The sequence below is a fragment of the Ursus americanus genome, chromosome 7 (genome assembly GCF_024610735.1).
Source record: "Ursus americanus isolate L20-20 chromosome 7, mUrsAme1.1.p, whole genome shotgun sequence".
Classification (NCBI taxonomy): Eukaryota; Metazoa; Chordata; class Mammalia; order Carnivora; family Ursidae; genus Ursus; species Ursus americanus.
Window position 1 is genome coordinate 57,754,636 of NC_142133.1, and position 13,974 is coordinate 57,768,609.

At 40.7% G+C, this 13,974-nt stretch overlaps 1 protein-coding gene across 6 annotated transcripts in view; it reads right to left on the reverse strand.

The window, feature by feature from the left end:
* CRIM1 (cysteine rich transmembrane BMP regulator 1) overlaps nt 1–13,974 on the reverse strand; it is a 185,859-nt gene that overhangs the window by 47,361 nt on the left and 124,524 nt on the right. For all 6 annotated transcript variants that reach the window (XM_087863736.1, XM_045809087.2, XM_045809084.2 and 3 more), the window contains one exon: nt 2,099–2,227. In XM_087863736.1, coding sequence (XP_087719862.1) covers nt 2,099–2,227 — 129 coding nt within the window. The remainder of the gene's footprint in view (nt 1–2,098; nt 2,228–13,974) is intronic.

The following is a 13,974-nucleotide window of genomic DNA, read 5'->3' on the forward strand; positions in this document are numbered from 1 at the left end:
TGAAGCGCCAGGGGTCTTATATAAGCATAACCATGTGGCGAAAAAGTTCCAACAGCAAAGGCCGGGTGAAGGCGGTAGGCGGGGAGATCAGGCACGATGAAATCTCTATTTTTAGACTTCATAACGTTCAGAAAAAAATTTAGGTATGCTCCCATGATCAGAAAGGTGTGCAGCTCAAGATGGTTGCGAAGTACTAAAATATAAACTCTTCACAATACAATACCAATTATCTCGGTGTCAAAAAAACCAAAGTTGGCCAGTTAAGTGAACACACGTGGGTGCCAAGGCAAGCTCCCTAATGAACTCAGCTTTCCAAACAGGACAGCCCCGATGCGCGGAGGCTTCTAGGACATTTAAAGATGGTAACCACCAGAGTCCCAACAACAGTTTTGTAAACTCCGTTTCAAATGCACCAACTCTAGCAGGCAGGCAGAGTGATGGGGACATGTAATTGAAAGAAACTGAATCACTCAACTCCTATTTTTGTGTCCGTTTTCTTCATCAGAAGTATTCTTATAAAAGAAAGTCTTGGACAATTAAGGTTAAGAGGACATAAAGCCCAAGATAACTGATAAATCAGAAAGTAAGCATCTATCTACATTAAGTAATTCCAAGCCTCTGAGCCCATGATATTTATACCAGAGGCTCATGGAGAATCTGCTTATTATAGAAGCATTGTCTATGTTTGAGAGATCAGAGAATGGAAAGAGATTTCAGGAAACTAAAGGAGGCCACCAAATGTTAATTCGAAAGGGACAAAGGATTCCAAAACTACAGAAACCAAGCTTGGCATTCACAACTGAAAATTCTGCGGAAAGAATGGTTAAACATATGATTTGTGACATTTAGAAAGGAAAGCAATGACCACCAGTAGTAGGTTCATGAAGAATAAGCCATGTCCAACTAGCTTCATTTTATGTTTAAAATAGAGTTTCCAGCAAGAGTGTGGCAAATACAATGTGTTTTCAGATAAGATACAGATGGAGTGTTTCAAGACTTCCTCGTGGAGACGGAGCTGACATGTTAGCTGAGTGACTTTACTGCGGGAGTGAGGATTACGGTTCCGTGTCATTCTGCAGGAAGGTCTTCAGTGCAACGGGGATCTGTCCTTGGTTCTGTACAATTTATTTTAGTTCAATAGTTTGGATGAGGCCATGCAAGTTATGCTTATCACATGATCAAGATTAAAAAATATTCCAAATAGTTGGAAAATGGTTTATAACTCTCAGGATAATTTGTGTAATCTGGCCCTGTATTTGTATCATTAAAAAAAAAAAAAAGCCAGATCTTTAAATACAGAACGAATGAAGAACCACCTACCAGCAGCTGATGTAAAAAGCACCTAGTGGTTCTAGCTACTTGTCAACTCAGGATTACCCAACAATGTGTAATTCAAAGCGTTAATGCGAACTTACGTCACACAACAGCACTGCATGGATCAGACGAAATCCTGATTTGTTTGTTTCTGGGCCACAGGTGTACATAAAGACAGTGACATTTTACAGGTATGTCAAAGATGGAAAGGACCAAGAAAGTTCTAAAGACTATGTCACGTGTGGAATGGCTGAGATGACTGAAGATGTTTATTTGAATCAGGGGGATTCAAAATCTTTTTAAACATGAAGGACAATTCATTTTTTTCCCCCCTGGAAGCAATGCAATGTCCTCTATCTAAAGTTTCAGAGGGCATGGTGTGACCGGAATCTACATGGAAGAGAGCTGGGATCAACATTCTAAGAATTATGGCTGCCACATGTGGAATGTGACAGCCTCTGTGCGGGTGACCGCCTTGTCACTGGATGACCCCAGCAACAGGGTTAGGGAGAGAGCTGAGTGGGTGGTTGGGAAATGGGTACTCCAAAGCCCAGGGGGTAGCAAGGAATATCCGAATACAATGAAGGTGAAAACCAGAATAAAGGAGCACCTCTTTCCCCCCCAAAAGACTGTGTTTTGTGTGTTAAATACAAATTTTCTTTTCTTCTTTCAGGTTGCTAAGGGAATGTCATCAATAGGAATGAAAAAGATATTCAATCCCATAATATGCTTTGACAGTATCCTATTAGGCCCAGAAAAAAAGTGCAATCCTCTGTATACTTACTGTTTTTGCACTGACAGGTTCGACAACCATTGTGATCAAGTCTGAAACCATAAACACAGTCTTTCTCTGTCAGCGTACAGTTTGATAACTCCCCACACGCAGGTGGATCAATTGTGATGTAGGTTGGTTCTAATAATAAAAAGAAAAAAAAATCAATGAAACATATGATTAGCTCTTAGACGCTATTCAATCTTTGAAATCCCACACTACAGTAAGTTGCAAAAAAAAAAAATCAATAATTTTCATCAAACCCTAAACTTTTATACTTTCCTAATGTTTTTAACCCCTGAAACAGAAAGATTTTTATTTAGATTTTTGAAAATCCAAAAACTCTTTTTCCTTACATTTGAGCAATTTATGTATTTCTTGGTACCCTCACATAATACTTCCCCGATGGTCACCACTATAGAAAGCAGACAGGAGAGGTTAAATCAACAACGTGTAAATTGTTAACTATGCTTCTATTTCCTCTTGCTGTTCTCTGCATTTATTCTCTATAAAAATCAGGACATAGCTCCCAACTGTCAATTATCTCTCCATTTTGCAACTCTTCTGAAATCTGGATTTCCTGTCTTTTTATGTGACACTCCTTCAATTATTACAGATGGTATGATGGATAATAGGGACTAGGAGCTTATCCTCAGGGCCCAGAGCTTATGGGAGTGGCAGAGTCAGACACAAGCAGTCAGCAGGAAGAGCGAGCTGCCATTCTGGGAGGAAAGCCTAGAAGACACAAAGGCCAAAGGTGATGCTTTACCTTCCCTTCCACGCTAATAAGGAAGATTTGTCCCGGGTAATAAAAGTAGTTACACACTTCCGTATAGTGCATTATGAGTCTATATGTTTGCAATGCTTGTTATAAATGCCTTCAAGCTTCATCCCACTCCAGGGAGATAAGTGCTCTCATTTTCCCCATTTTATGGATGAGGAAATCTAGGATTGCTCACTTGTCCCAGATCACAGAGTTAGTAAGTGATGGACCCAAGACTCAACCCAGGCATTCTGGCTCCAGAGTCACAGTCTCGGTTTCCATGCAGCACAAAGCCCACTGTCATGTCCTTGTTTTGCAGTGCAGATAAGTGACAACTTATATAACGTAAGATTGTGGGCAGGGTGTCGTCAAAAGGAACAGGGCCAGGGACATATTTATGTAGCTTCTTTTTAACCAAAAGATACTATGAACTTCTTCAGAGTAAGCTGGTTCTCACAGTATCTTTGTGAAGAGCTAAGTACGGAATGTCTCTACCTATGTTTCCACAAATGGAAAATATGAGGTGCAGAGAGGGTGACTGGCTTATCTAAGTTTACATAGCAACCCAGTAGCAGGCTGGGAATAGAACAGAACAGAGGTTCCTGACCTCCCGTCCAACACTCTATCCATTAGTTCACACTGTCTTCTCCAGTTTCGTTTCCCGTTACCATGGAAGAGAGACTAAAATAAGTGTTTTAGCTGCCACTGCTAAGATGAAGAGTTCTACATTTTTATCCATCTGCTAAAAGAGGCCAATGATTCAGCTCTTCACAGGTAGCAGGCAACTGTGACTTACTCGAGAGATGCTCTCATGAGCACGCTCCCTGGAAAGATACGTGTGAAGAGGGTGGAGCACATTCTCTATTTTTATTGCAACACAGTGTGAAGAACACCGCCCTGAAATTTTTATGTGACTTTTCCACTGCTGTAAAATTTCTAATTTCCTTCAATCACGAAAGTATCCTTTCTGACAGGTATCTGTAAACATCAAAAAGTAGTTTAAGTTTAGGCTAGTTTTAAGATGCCGTGAATTAAGATACAGCTGTGCTGCTTTCTGACATTCTTTTAAAATTTACTGTAAACATCTTTGGTTATCGGACCTATATGGTCTTTCTTTTATTGCTACTGTATCAGTCACCCAGAATACTGATTCCATTTCAGCCTTCAGCCACAAGACAGCCAATGTTTTGTCAACATTATTCTAACCACAAACGTCAGACAGAACTGAGGACCTATATCACGTTTAAGTAACCACACTATAGACCATCCCACAGAGAAAGGAGTTAGGTCTACGTTCTAGAGTTATGAGAGCAAAAATCAGGGCTGGATTCTGAATTCTATGTCCATGCTTTAGGGAATGGCTTATGGGTAAAGAAGTGCTTTGAGCACATCTGTGTGGACCCAAACCTTGTATTCTTAACTGACATTTAAGTTCATGAACGACTTTTGCCTTCAGAAAATGTATTACAGAAAAATGCATTTGGGCAGATTACACCGATCCTGGAAATGCATAATAATCATAGGGTAGTGTACAATTTGACTTTTGGTGAATTTTAGGGATTTGTTAAGAGGAGAGTGCTGTAAATGCTATTTTTGATACTTATGTTTAACACATGAAATCAGAACTCTGATCTGTGGCTAGAAAGTCAAAGGAAAAAGAAATGGGGTGGCTCGAGGATCAGAACCTCAACACTGACTTGAACAGTCCCACACTTATCCAGACAGCTTCCTCTGCTCAATAGACAGTCACAGACGTCCATCAAGCACACATCTCTCCAGGAGAAGAATCCTGAACCTGTTTTCCCACAACATTCAGGATGATAGCTTTTGCTCAGTTTAACAAATGAAAAGAAAATGCATAGAAGGGCTGTTTATTAGATGCTGGTAAATATTTCAGATAAAACAAGTCTTCCTGGATGTCTTCCGAGTCTCAGATAATATGGTAGAAAGCAAGAAACAAAAAATTATTTTGTACCTTTAAAATTATAGTTCCCCTTCACTTATGATACATTAGATGGAAGAAATTGAATGTATACATTTCAAATTATGTCTCCCTCAATATTTAATATTAAAACACGGAAAAACTCAACAAAACCATTTACTCACGAGAATTGTCAACTTACTCTAGAACTATTCAATTTCCCCTCAACAGGTTGGCTGAATACAAAAACTCTCACTGTGATACAGTCAATATAGATAGAAATCTAAATGTTTTTAGGGAGTATTTTAACACCTGTCGTCTCGTTTTATGACATTTAACAAATAAGTATTGTTTTCCTTTACGAGTACAAAATGGAACAAATTTTAAAAGCCTTTTGAGGGTGGTGACACATGATTTGGGAGGGGGTACTTACTGCCGTTGTCCTAGGTCACTGGAGGAAATGTTGATCTGTAAGAGACACATTTGTAGACAACTAGCTGTCTAACATTTCATCTGAAGTCATGCATTACATTCTATTCCCTTCCATCATTCTCTCAACATTGTAGTGCCCAGTGTCCTACCCTGTGAGGCCCTCTCTATAATATATAGTTAGATTTCTATAAGAACAATATGACAACAGGAATATGCAACTACAAATTATCTAATGAAAGATCTGATATCATCATAAACAGATCTGAGAGTTTGCTCTCAGTCCAAAGCATTCACATGTATTCTCAGAGGTGGTCCTCTTACAAACAGCAGAGCGGTGTCTGGGGAAAGAAAGACCACTGCAATTCAATTTCTTATTCCCAATAATGAACTCCAAAGTGAGACCCATTTTATACCATCTTGAATTGGAGCATTTAAAACCAATGATACATTTAGGGTCCTTACAGAGTAACGACTAAAAGTTAATTAGATTGTTTGCAAAGTTCCTATCCAAGGAAGTTCTTGGGGGTGGGAACAGGTAATTTTAAAGACTCTAGAATCATGGTATCATAGTATGATTATTTCTAAGCCATACACATAAAGAAGCTCGAGGAAGTGTTGGTGACATGTGTGAAATGTGTGAGCTGCTTGTTAGAGTACCCTGAACTGTGTGTGTCGGGGACTGTTACTATCGCACACTTGGTCTGTGCAACGGTGTTCTGAACATGGAGAATATCCTGATGAGTCTTGACCTGAAGACCAGAAGGTTCTCATGTAAACCCTGCATTTCTATGCTTTTATATTACAAGGGATACCGAGATGATGGGCCAGTACATGTGTTTCTAGAAGGAGGATGGTGATGCTGTGCCCTTGGCAGGTTTGGGGATTATCAGCTGAGGTCCTGCTAAGACTTTTGGAGACAATGATGCATCATGGTATACGATGCCTGTTGCTTGGAGCCAAGAAAACTGGTCCCCCTTCAAATTGGCCGGGCAGAGATATGTTCGTGGGCCCCTTTCAAAGGAGAGAAATGGTCTCAGGTCTCCTCATTTAGGAGAACGAGCAAATATTTGCACAAAGGTGGGTATTTGGCGAGGGGAAGTTCAGTGAGGTACTGCTTATAGGATCAGCCTGAAATTCCATCTCATCTTGTATTGAATCAGCTGAGGAATTAAAGAAATACCTTAAAGTCCTCCAAAGGAAGAAGGCTTGAAACAGCAGGAATTCATTGTCTTTGGCTACAACTATTTCTAAAGGGAACCCTGGAACAGCTTCTTTGTGGAGAAGAATTCTAGAAATATTTTCTGAGCCTAGAAGCAATAAAGAACAAAAATGGGTGTTTGTTACATCTACATCCAGTTTGCTCGCTGTTTCCTACCCCACGTCTGAGTGGGGACTGCTGCTCTCCTCAGCCTGCTGTCTTCCTGCATGATTTTTAAAGATTCTCTGAGCACCTGACGCTGTCCAGAAGAGCTATTTTTACAAGAACCCTTGGGACTGGGTCAGGAGTGCAGATGTTCAGCCACCGATTCTTACCCTAAAGCCTTAGAGAACAAAATGCTGGAAGGAGACCTGTTATAATATGCAATAACATAAACACATAATTTTTTATTTTACATTTATTTAAAATTTAGGGATAACTATTTTTCATATCTTAGAAAGCCCAACAAAAGCCTTTCCCAGTAAAAATATTTCCAGGAAAACATTCAAATTTTTCAAGACTTAGAGAGCCTCAGAAACTAAGTTTCTGAAGAAAACCACCAATATTTTACATTGAAGTATTTCATAGGAGCAACTGTATCTCCTCAATGGAGGTTTTCAGGCCGTGTGGTCACAGTTAATTTGATGAGGAGTACCAACTTAAAATAAAACCATTATTTTAACTCCAAGGCCATATCACTAGACCATAAAATAACATATATTTGATTATTCAGGAGCTATAAATGTGTTAAGCAAATCTAAACTCACTACTTTCTTGCTTTTCGTTATTTTATAGAAAATTCTCCAAAAAGAATGGGAAGAAGTTGAAACTCAAATTTAACCTTCTTAAGATGTTGATTTACAGTTTGATTATCAGTCCTATCGCCATATCAGATAGCTTAACACATCTGGGACAACAGAATGAAAAAGAACATATTTTGATCTTCAGTTATTTTAAAGTGTGTAATAATGTGAATTTGACCCTGAAATAATTTATATAATCACCAGTTTTTACATTTCGAGCGGCTATAGCTTAAGTGAAAATGTTAATAGATGCTTTTAACTTGGTCTCTAATCTGTATCACTCCACCGAACTTCTGGTTTTGAAATAATGCACACCAAGTTTTTCTCATTACCTTGATTACTACGAGCTGTTTATCTCCCGCAAACAATACTAATTATCTCCATTGAGAAAGGTGTGAAGCACTCTCTCTGATTAGCAACCCTGGGAAGGCTGACAGCCAATTAGTAGCTCCTGAGTATGGGTGGGTGATTCTGGAAAAGTACTTGTGGAAGACATCCAGAGCCATCCCTCCCGGGTCTGTCTGAAGCACCACCTCCAGCAGGGGGGTAATTAGCTCAAGTTCCAGATTTCGATCATCTCTAGGAGTGCAGCCTCACCCTGCTGCGGCCGGGGGTGCGTGGCAGGGCTGGAGGGCCCGGCCGTGGGCAGCAGATGTCTACCAGCACCCGGAGTGCACACGTGTGCCTGCATGCACACACACGCTAAGAGAAGTCTTTCCGGAAAAAGCCTCATTATAAGCAAATTTCTAGAAAAAGTAGTGTGTTTTTTTTTTTTTTAAGGCAGATACATTCTTACTTTTTTTTATAAGTTAAAAAAATTTCAAGTAGAAGTAACAAGATACATGAAGTTTACTCCTATCTGTCTCTGATTTACCCCTCCTTTTGGACTTCAGTTTGCCTAATGTTACACGGCTCTTGTCTGTAAATTCACAAGCCTGCTTAGAGACAGAGATGAACAATGATGTTCTCTTTTCAGTCCTAATTTAGGCATTCTCTTAAGATTTTCTTTAAAAATTATTTATTTATTTATTTATTTATTTATTTATTTATTTATTTGGGGGCTGGACTTGATTAAGCCCGTGAATAGCTAATGAGTGGGAAAATTCCAAAGCTTCACTCACTTTCTAAGGCTAAATCTATCTGGTCGCCTACAGCCTACCAGGTACTGTGTGCCTGGCCGGGGCCATAAAACTGGAGATAAAGTTGGAAAAGACAGAACCAAAGGAGATAGCTTATCTGCTTTACTGTATCTTCATATGTCATTCTGTTACCACAGTGGCTTTTCCAATGTGACCATAACTAGTCAGAAAACCATTCCAATAAATCACCAAATTGTCAACATAATTACAGCCTGGGAAGAGAAGTGCTATAAAGATGAAATTTTCCCAAATGAAGCTAGAGGGGAAACTATTCATGTAGATGATGAGAAGAGAGAGACTAAGGATACAAAAGTCCCCTGATCTGGAAGGTGGGGATTTCCATGGGGTATGGATGTGTATTTACGAAAGTCTCATGAAGTCATGGAAAAAAAGCTACAGCTGGAGTTTTCAAATTCTTTCAGCCACTACACACTTAGTGATCCTTTTTTCCTTTGTATATATTTCTCATAACAACACCTACATCCTTGTAATTTTTAAAGTACTTATCACAGAGCAGTTTCTTTATTTTAAGATGAATGGTGTGAAAATGTCCCCAAGATCTGTATTATTTTATGGTCAGATAGAGAAGTGACCATATGTTTACTTTAGACCTATTTATTAACTTTGTATGCTTTTTCCAAGGAACTTGGCTGTTAGAGATATTTTTCTTCCTTTATCAATCTCATATTTCATAGGAAAAGACAGTAGTAGGATTCTGAGGTTATTAAAAGACCACAAAAGACAAATTAAAATTTTTTTATATAGAGGATATCTTTTTCCAAGAATTCAGCTTGAGAGAGCTTACAAAATGATTGGATTCCAAGAATAATTTGGATCTTTTATACTTGTCTTATATTTTATTAGCATATTATTTTTATTGTTCATTTTCCTGGAGGATGGATCTTGGTAATCTTTAACCAGAAATAATGGGTCACATTTACAAATACATTTTAATAGCTATCTTGAACCGGGGTGTGTCAGGTGGTCAGAATTTTGGTACCTCAACCCAATCCTCTGGAAAATGGCCGAGGACCAGAGAGGAAAGGTCCCTGCATTAGGAACAATGGCTTATTCGCGGTTTATAACCTCAGCACCAAGCCTAGTACTTGGCCCACAGTCATGCTAAACGAATGAATAAAGAAGAACAAAGAGGCCTGAGCATGGAGGGTCAGGGCACACTTTTTGATGAAGAAGGGCTCCCATTCAGGATTGTCCTTAACAGGCTGAATCTCTAATTTCCTACCTTTTGGGGGACTGGACAGTGAGTTCCTTAGGCTTCTCATTGCTGTGGCAGCCCCTTACACAGGGTGGGCACGCAGCAGCTGAGCCTCTCTCGAGCAGCAAGCTAGATCAGAAGGCTGCTGTGAACCTGACTCTAAGAATACAGTGCAAACTAGGCGAAAATCCCCAAACCCAAGCGTCTCCGGGAGACACCCAGGGAGGGTCCTCAACTGCCTCAAGCAGGTGAAATTATGACCTGTATCTTCGGCTGGGAAGGTAGGCAAGTATGCAAAGCACTGCAGGTCTCCCTCAAAATTCTTAACATAAAATCTGACACCCCAAATTTCAATGAGCTGGGGAATTTACTTCTAGGGCTATCTCCATTCACTGATGGTGCCAAAGGAGTCAAGTGTTATTAAAATAGTCCTGGAAAGGGCTGGGCACGCACTCAATTCAGCAACACAACTAGTGGGTGACGAAGAATGGGCACTTTTGCCTAGTGCTCAGCAAATTGACCTTGCGATGGAAACAAAGACCGGCAAGAGGCAGAAGGAGAAAAGGGACAAGTGGAAACCGGAATGCAATCGAGGACACTGATGATGTCATCTCAGTGCCCAGCACCTGGAGCCCATTTATTTTCCTCAGTGGAGATGTGAGCGCCCCCAGTCAGGGAGGCTGGGCAGACGGGGAGCCTCAGCACAGGGACAGCTGGGGAGAGCGGCGCGCATGCCCTCGGGTGGGGCCCGTATCCCTGGGCAGCCTCAACGGGCTTTCCCGGAGGTCAAACAGCAAGGTCCAAATTCCTGAGCCAGGCAGAGGCTCAGGAAAACTCACAGGATCAAAGGCCAGGCCACAAAAAGGTCAGAATAATGGTAACTGGATCTCAGCACTGAGAATAGAGCCAGGAGCAAGAACAGCTTCTGAATCTGAGCCACGATGGTCAAGTACTTTCATAGTCACCAACTTACTTTCCTCACCCTCTCCCTTCTCACAATGGAGGTCTAAAGAGAAGCAAGGCCAAGGACGTGGATTTGGAGTTAGGAGATTTAGCTTGAGTCCCTATTCCCTCATTATCTCACATGTGATGCTGAACCTCTTTGGGCTTCTATGAAATGAGAATATCCACTATTCCAACTTACAATATCACTGTGAGGCTCAGATAAGATCACAGAGAGGGGACGACAAACGCCAGGTGTTACGTGGATATTACTTTTTGCTAGAATTACCGTTGTCATGACTATCTTGCCTGCCTGGAGCTTGAACTGGTCTCAGAGGATGGCTGAGCAAATGAATTATGTGCCCTTCTGCAGGCCTTCAATGTTCAGCTGATAAATGGTACAACTGCTTTGGCATTCTGAACCCTGTCCATTGTAACCTAAGCATCCTTTTCTATCTCCAGTGATAACAGGAAAAGCATCTGGGATGTGGGTCGGTCCATGACATCCTTTCATATGGTCTGGTAAGCTTTGGAGCGTGTTAGTGACCAGCCACTGGCGCCTTTCACATTTGCTGAGTGGCAGTCTGATATCATTGTTCTGCATTTTGACTGTGCCCGTGGTGTCTCGAAGAGAACAGAAATCTCTTCATAATCAGCTTATCCAGTGTGAGTTGAAACAATGGTTCTGTGTGCCTGGCTGACCCCGTTCTTCCTCTCTCATGATGGGGGCCTTGCTGGATCTTTGGGGAGGAGGGCAAACTCATTACATTAAAATATAGAATATTTTGGTAACTTTGCCAGTAGTCCTGCCACTCTCAAGTTGCAAGACGATACAGAAGACCCATCTCTAAAAGCTGTCTTTGATGAGCAAATCCTAGTTTCAGACGTGGGACCGAATTAAGACTTACGTCAACAGTAAGAGATAGTTCAACCAGTACTTTCTTAACAATACTGGGGGCGTCTCACTCAAGTAATAATGTGCTCAGTGTCTGTCACAGGACTGTAGAGTATCCCTACTGAATTAATCTGGCCTAAAATCTCCTGGTTCCCCGAAAGCAGGAAAGAGTCATGATCTTGAAAAGATCTGGATATGCCAATCCCTCTCAATCTGCAAGGCCTATGGTCATCCCGAACGGATTATTATCATTGCTAAGCATTTTTTAAAGATTTTTAATAAAATAGAGACTCCATGAATTGTTTTAGAAAGTGAACTGATGTGCAGGGCAACAGCCTTCTAATTAAGGTGAAAAAGAACACCATCTCTTGTCTTCCGACTGATGGCCAAAGTAATGGTGCCAGGACCACAGTACAAGGCACGGGCATGAACAAATGGTAGGTTCTGAATACCCCAACAAGCATTAAATATACCTAGCAGGATTCCAAAGCAGGTCCAAAGCAGCCTCAAATTTTATCATGCATGTACACTTTTTCAAAGTAAGGAAATGAGGGCCAAGGTAAATTTTAAGTAGAAAAGAAATCACTAGAGCCAGGGATGAGGTCAGCACCCAGAGTGCATGCTGTGAGGTCCTGCCTGGTGGGGGACGTGGCTCACAGACTCCGCTCTCCGTCTGCTCCAGCAGCCAAGGTGAAAAGTCGAACCTAGAGGGCTGAGGGCTCTAAGGCCCCCCGGAGACCAAGTACTTGTTGGCCTTAGAACTTTCTTGGGGATTCCTGATTGTGTTTCACAGTGGTGTTGCAAAATCAGAGCTAGAGCCTTGTCCTGAATCTTATTTTCGATTGGTGCCCAGCATTAAACTCTGTGGTCTCCAGGGGTCTGGCCACCTGAACTGGGCTCTGTTTCAAACAAACATGATAAATCCAGCTCATCTCTCAGGTGTGAAAGTAAAATTCACTTGATATGTAAATAGCTATTCTGTAGATATAAATGGTAAGTACAAATACGGTCTAACTGCTACTAATTCAACTCAAATTAAAAAGAAAAACACGCGTGAAATGCCAAGGCATCACCATCACTTCGTGTTTCTGACAAATTTCAAAAAAGCACTCAATGTTCATTATCCCTTATTACCTACCGAATTTTGATCAAACTGACGGGAGGACCCCTAGACCAAGATGTGGCCGTGCTGAGTCCCCCGGTAACAGATGTCCCAGTGTGCATGCTGATGGACACGGGGAGCACGTGGGAGTCTCAGACCGAGATGAGGACGTGTGGGTGTGATCCAGCTCCCCGCCCCCTCTACCTCTAATGGAAGACCCACAAAAGGCCAAGGAACCCTCTTCGGGAGACATTTTCATTCCTGCAGGATTTTTTTTTTTTTTTAAACAATAATACTGCAGCAGACATTTTATACACTTGAGTGACATTTTATCTTCAATAATCAGACAGACACAGCACAGAAAACACCTCTAAAGAGGGCTTCTAAAACAATTCACTGGGTTACAATCTCTGAAGCTAACCCTCATGTATCAAATAATGGGACATCATTCTGTTCTTATATGATAAACTGACACCATACAGTGAGATGGTTTAAAATGGTACCACCATTAGTGGAGTCAGAGAGCTAGGATATTAAAAATAAATCACGTAGGAATCACTACCTCTCTTAAATTTCTATAGGGAAATTATTTTAGTCTAATCTATTTGAAAATATGTTTGAATGGAGCACCTGTAACTTCACAGAAATGTTATAATACATGACCATTTAAATAAATGCTTCTAGCCCCTAGAAGTCATAAAAATACTATGTTCTAAGTGAATTGATTTTTTTTTTTAATAAACACACCAGGAGTTATACTTACAAATAGGTGTTATTGCTAAAAGCACTCACTTTCAGAGGCTATATGCTTGTGCTGAAATGCTATTCATGTTAAAATTCTATTTGAAACTTCTCTTTGGAGTTGCTTTTCAGAGCAAATTACTCTGTCATAAAAGACAAAGTGCCTTTATTTTACTGTCCCTTTTTGCTTCCTCTGCATGATTTTACCGAGCTAGATCATCTACTTTTTTCACCAGACTCAGACGTCAATGACTGTGACTATTTCCTAGAGTCTGATAAACCTTGAAAGTCGAGGGTCTGCGGAGCTAAGGGCATTCACGAGGATGTGCTGTGAGCTCCGGAGCCAGTTCCAACAGAGAAGTACCAAAAATATTTTGAACGACCATATTTCTGCAGGAACTGTACAGTTTTCCCATACAACTATTTTGAAAGGAAAAACACTTCACTTGGGTATGTGAATCTTGGTATGTTTAAAACTAATTTTGCTACTTTATCAACGAACCTGGTATAGGTATAAACAAACAAGCTTCCTGCGAAAAGTACAATCAGGTGTTTTAAAACAGGTGTGTTGAGACCCATCCATTCCCTAGCATGGAGGTCAACAGCGGGGAAGGAGACAAAAATGAGGACTGCAAAATAAGATGGTCTAACAAAGTCATGGTTAGGTAAAGCGGAAAATCTCTGAAAAGCTAGACAATGGGGTTATTAGTTAAAATGTTAAATTCTACCAAGCTGA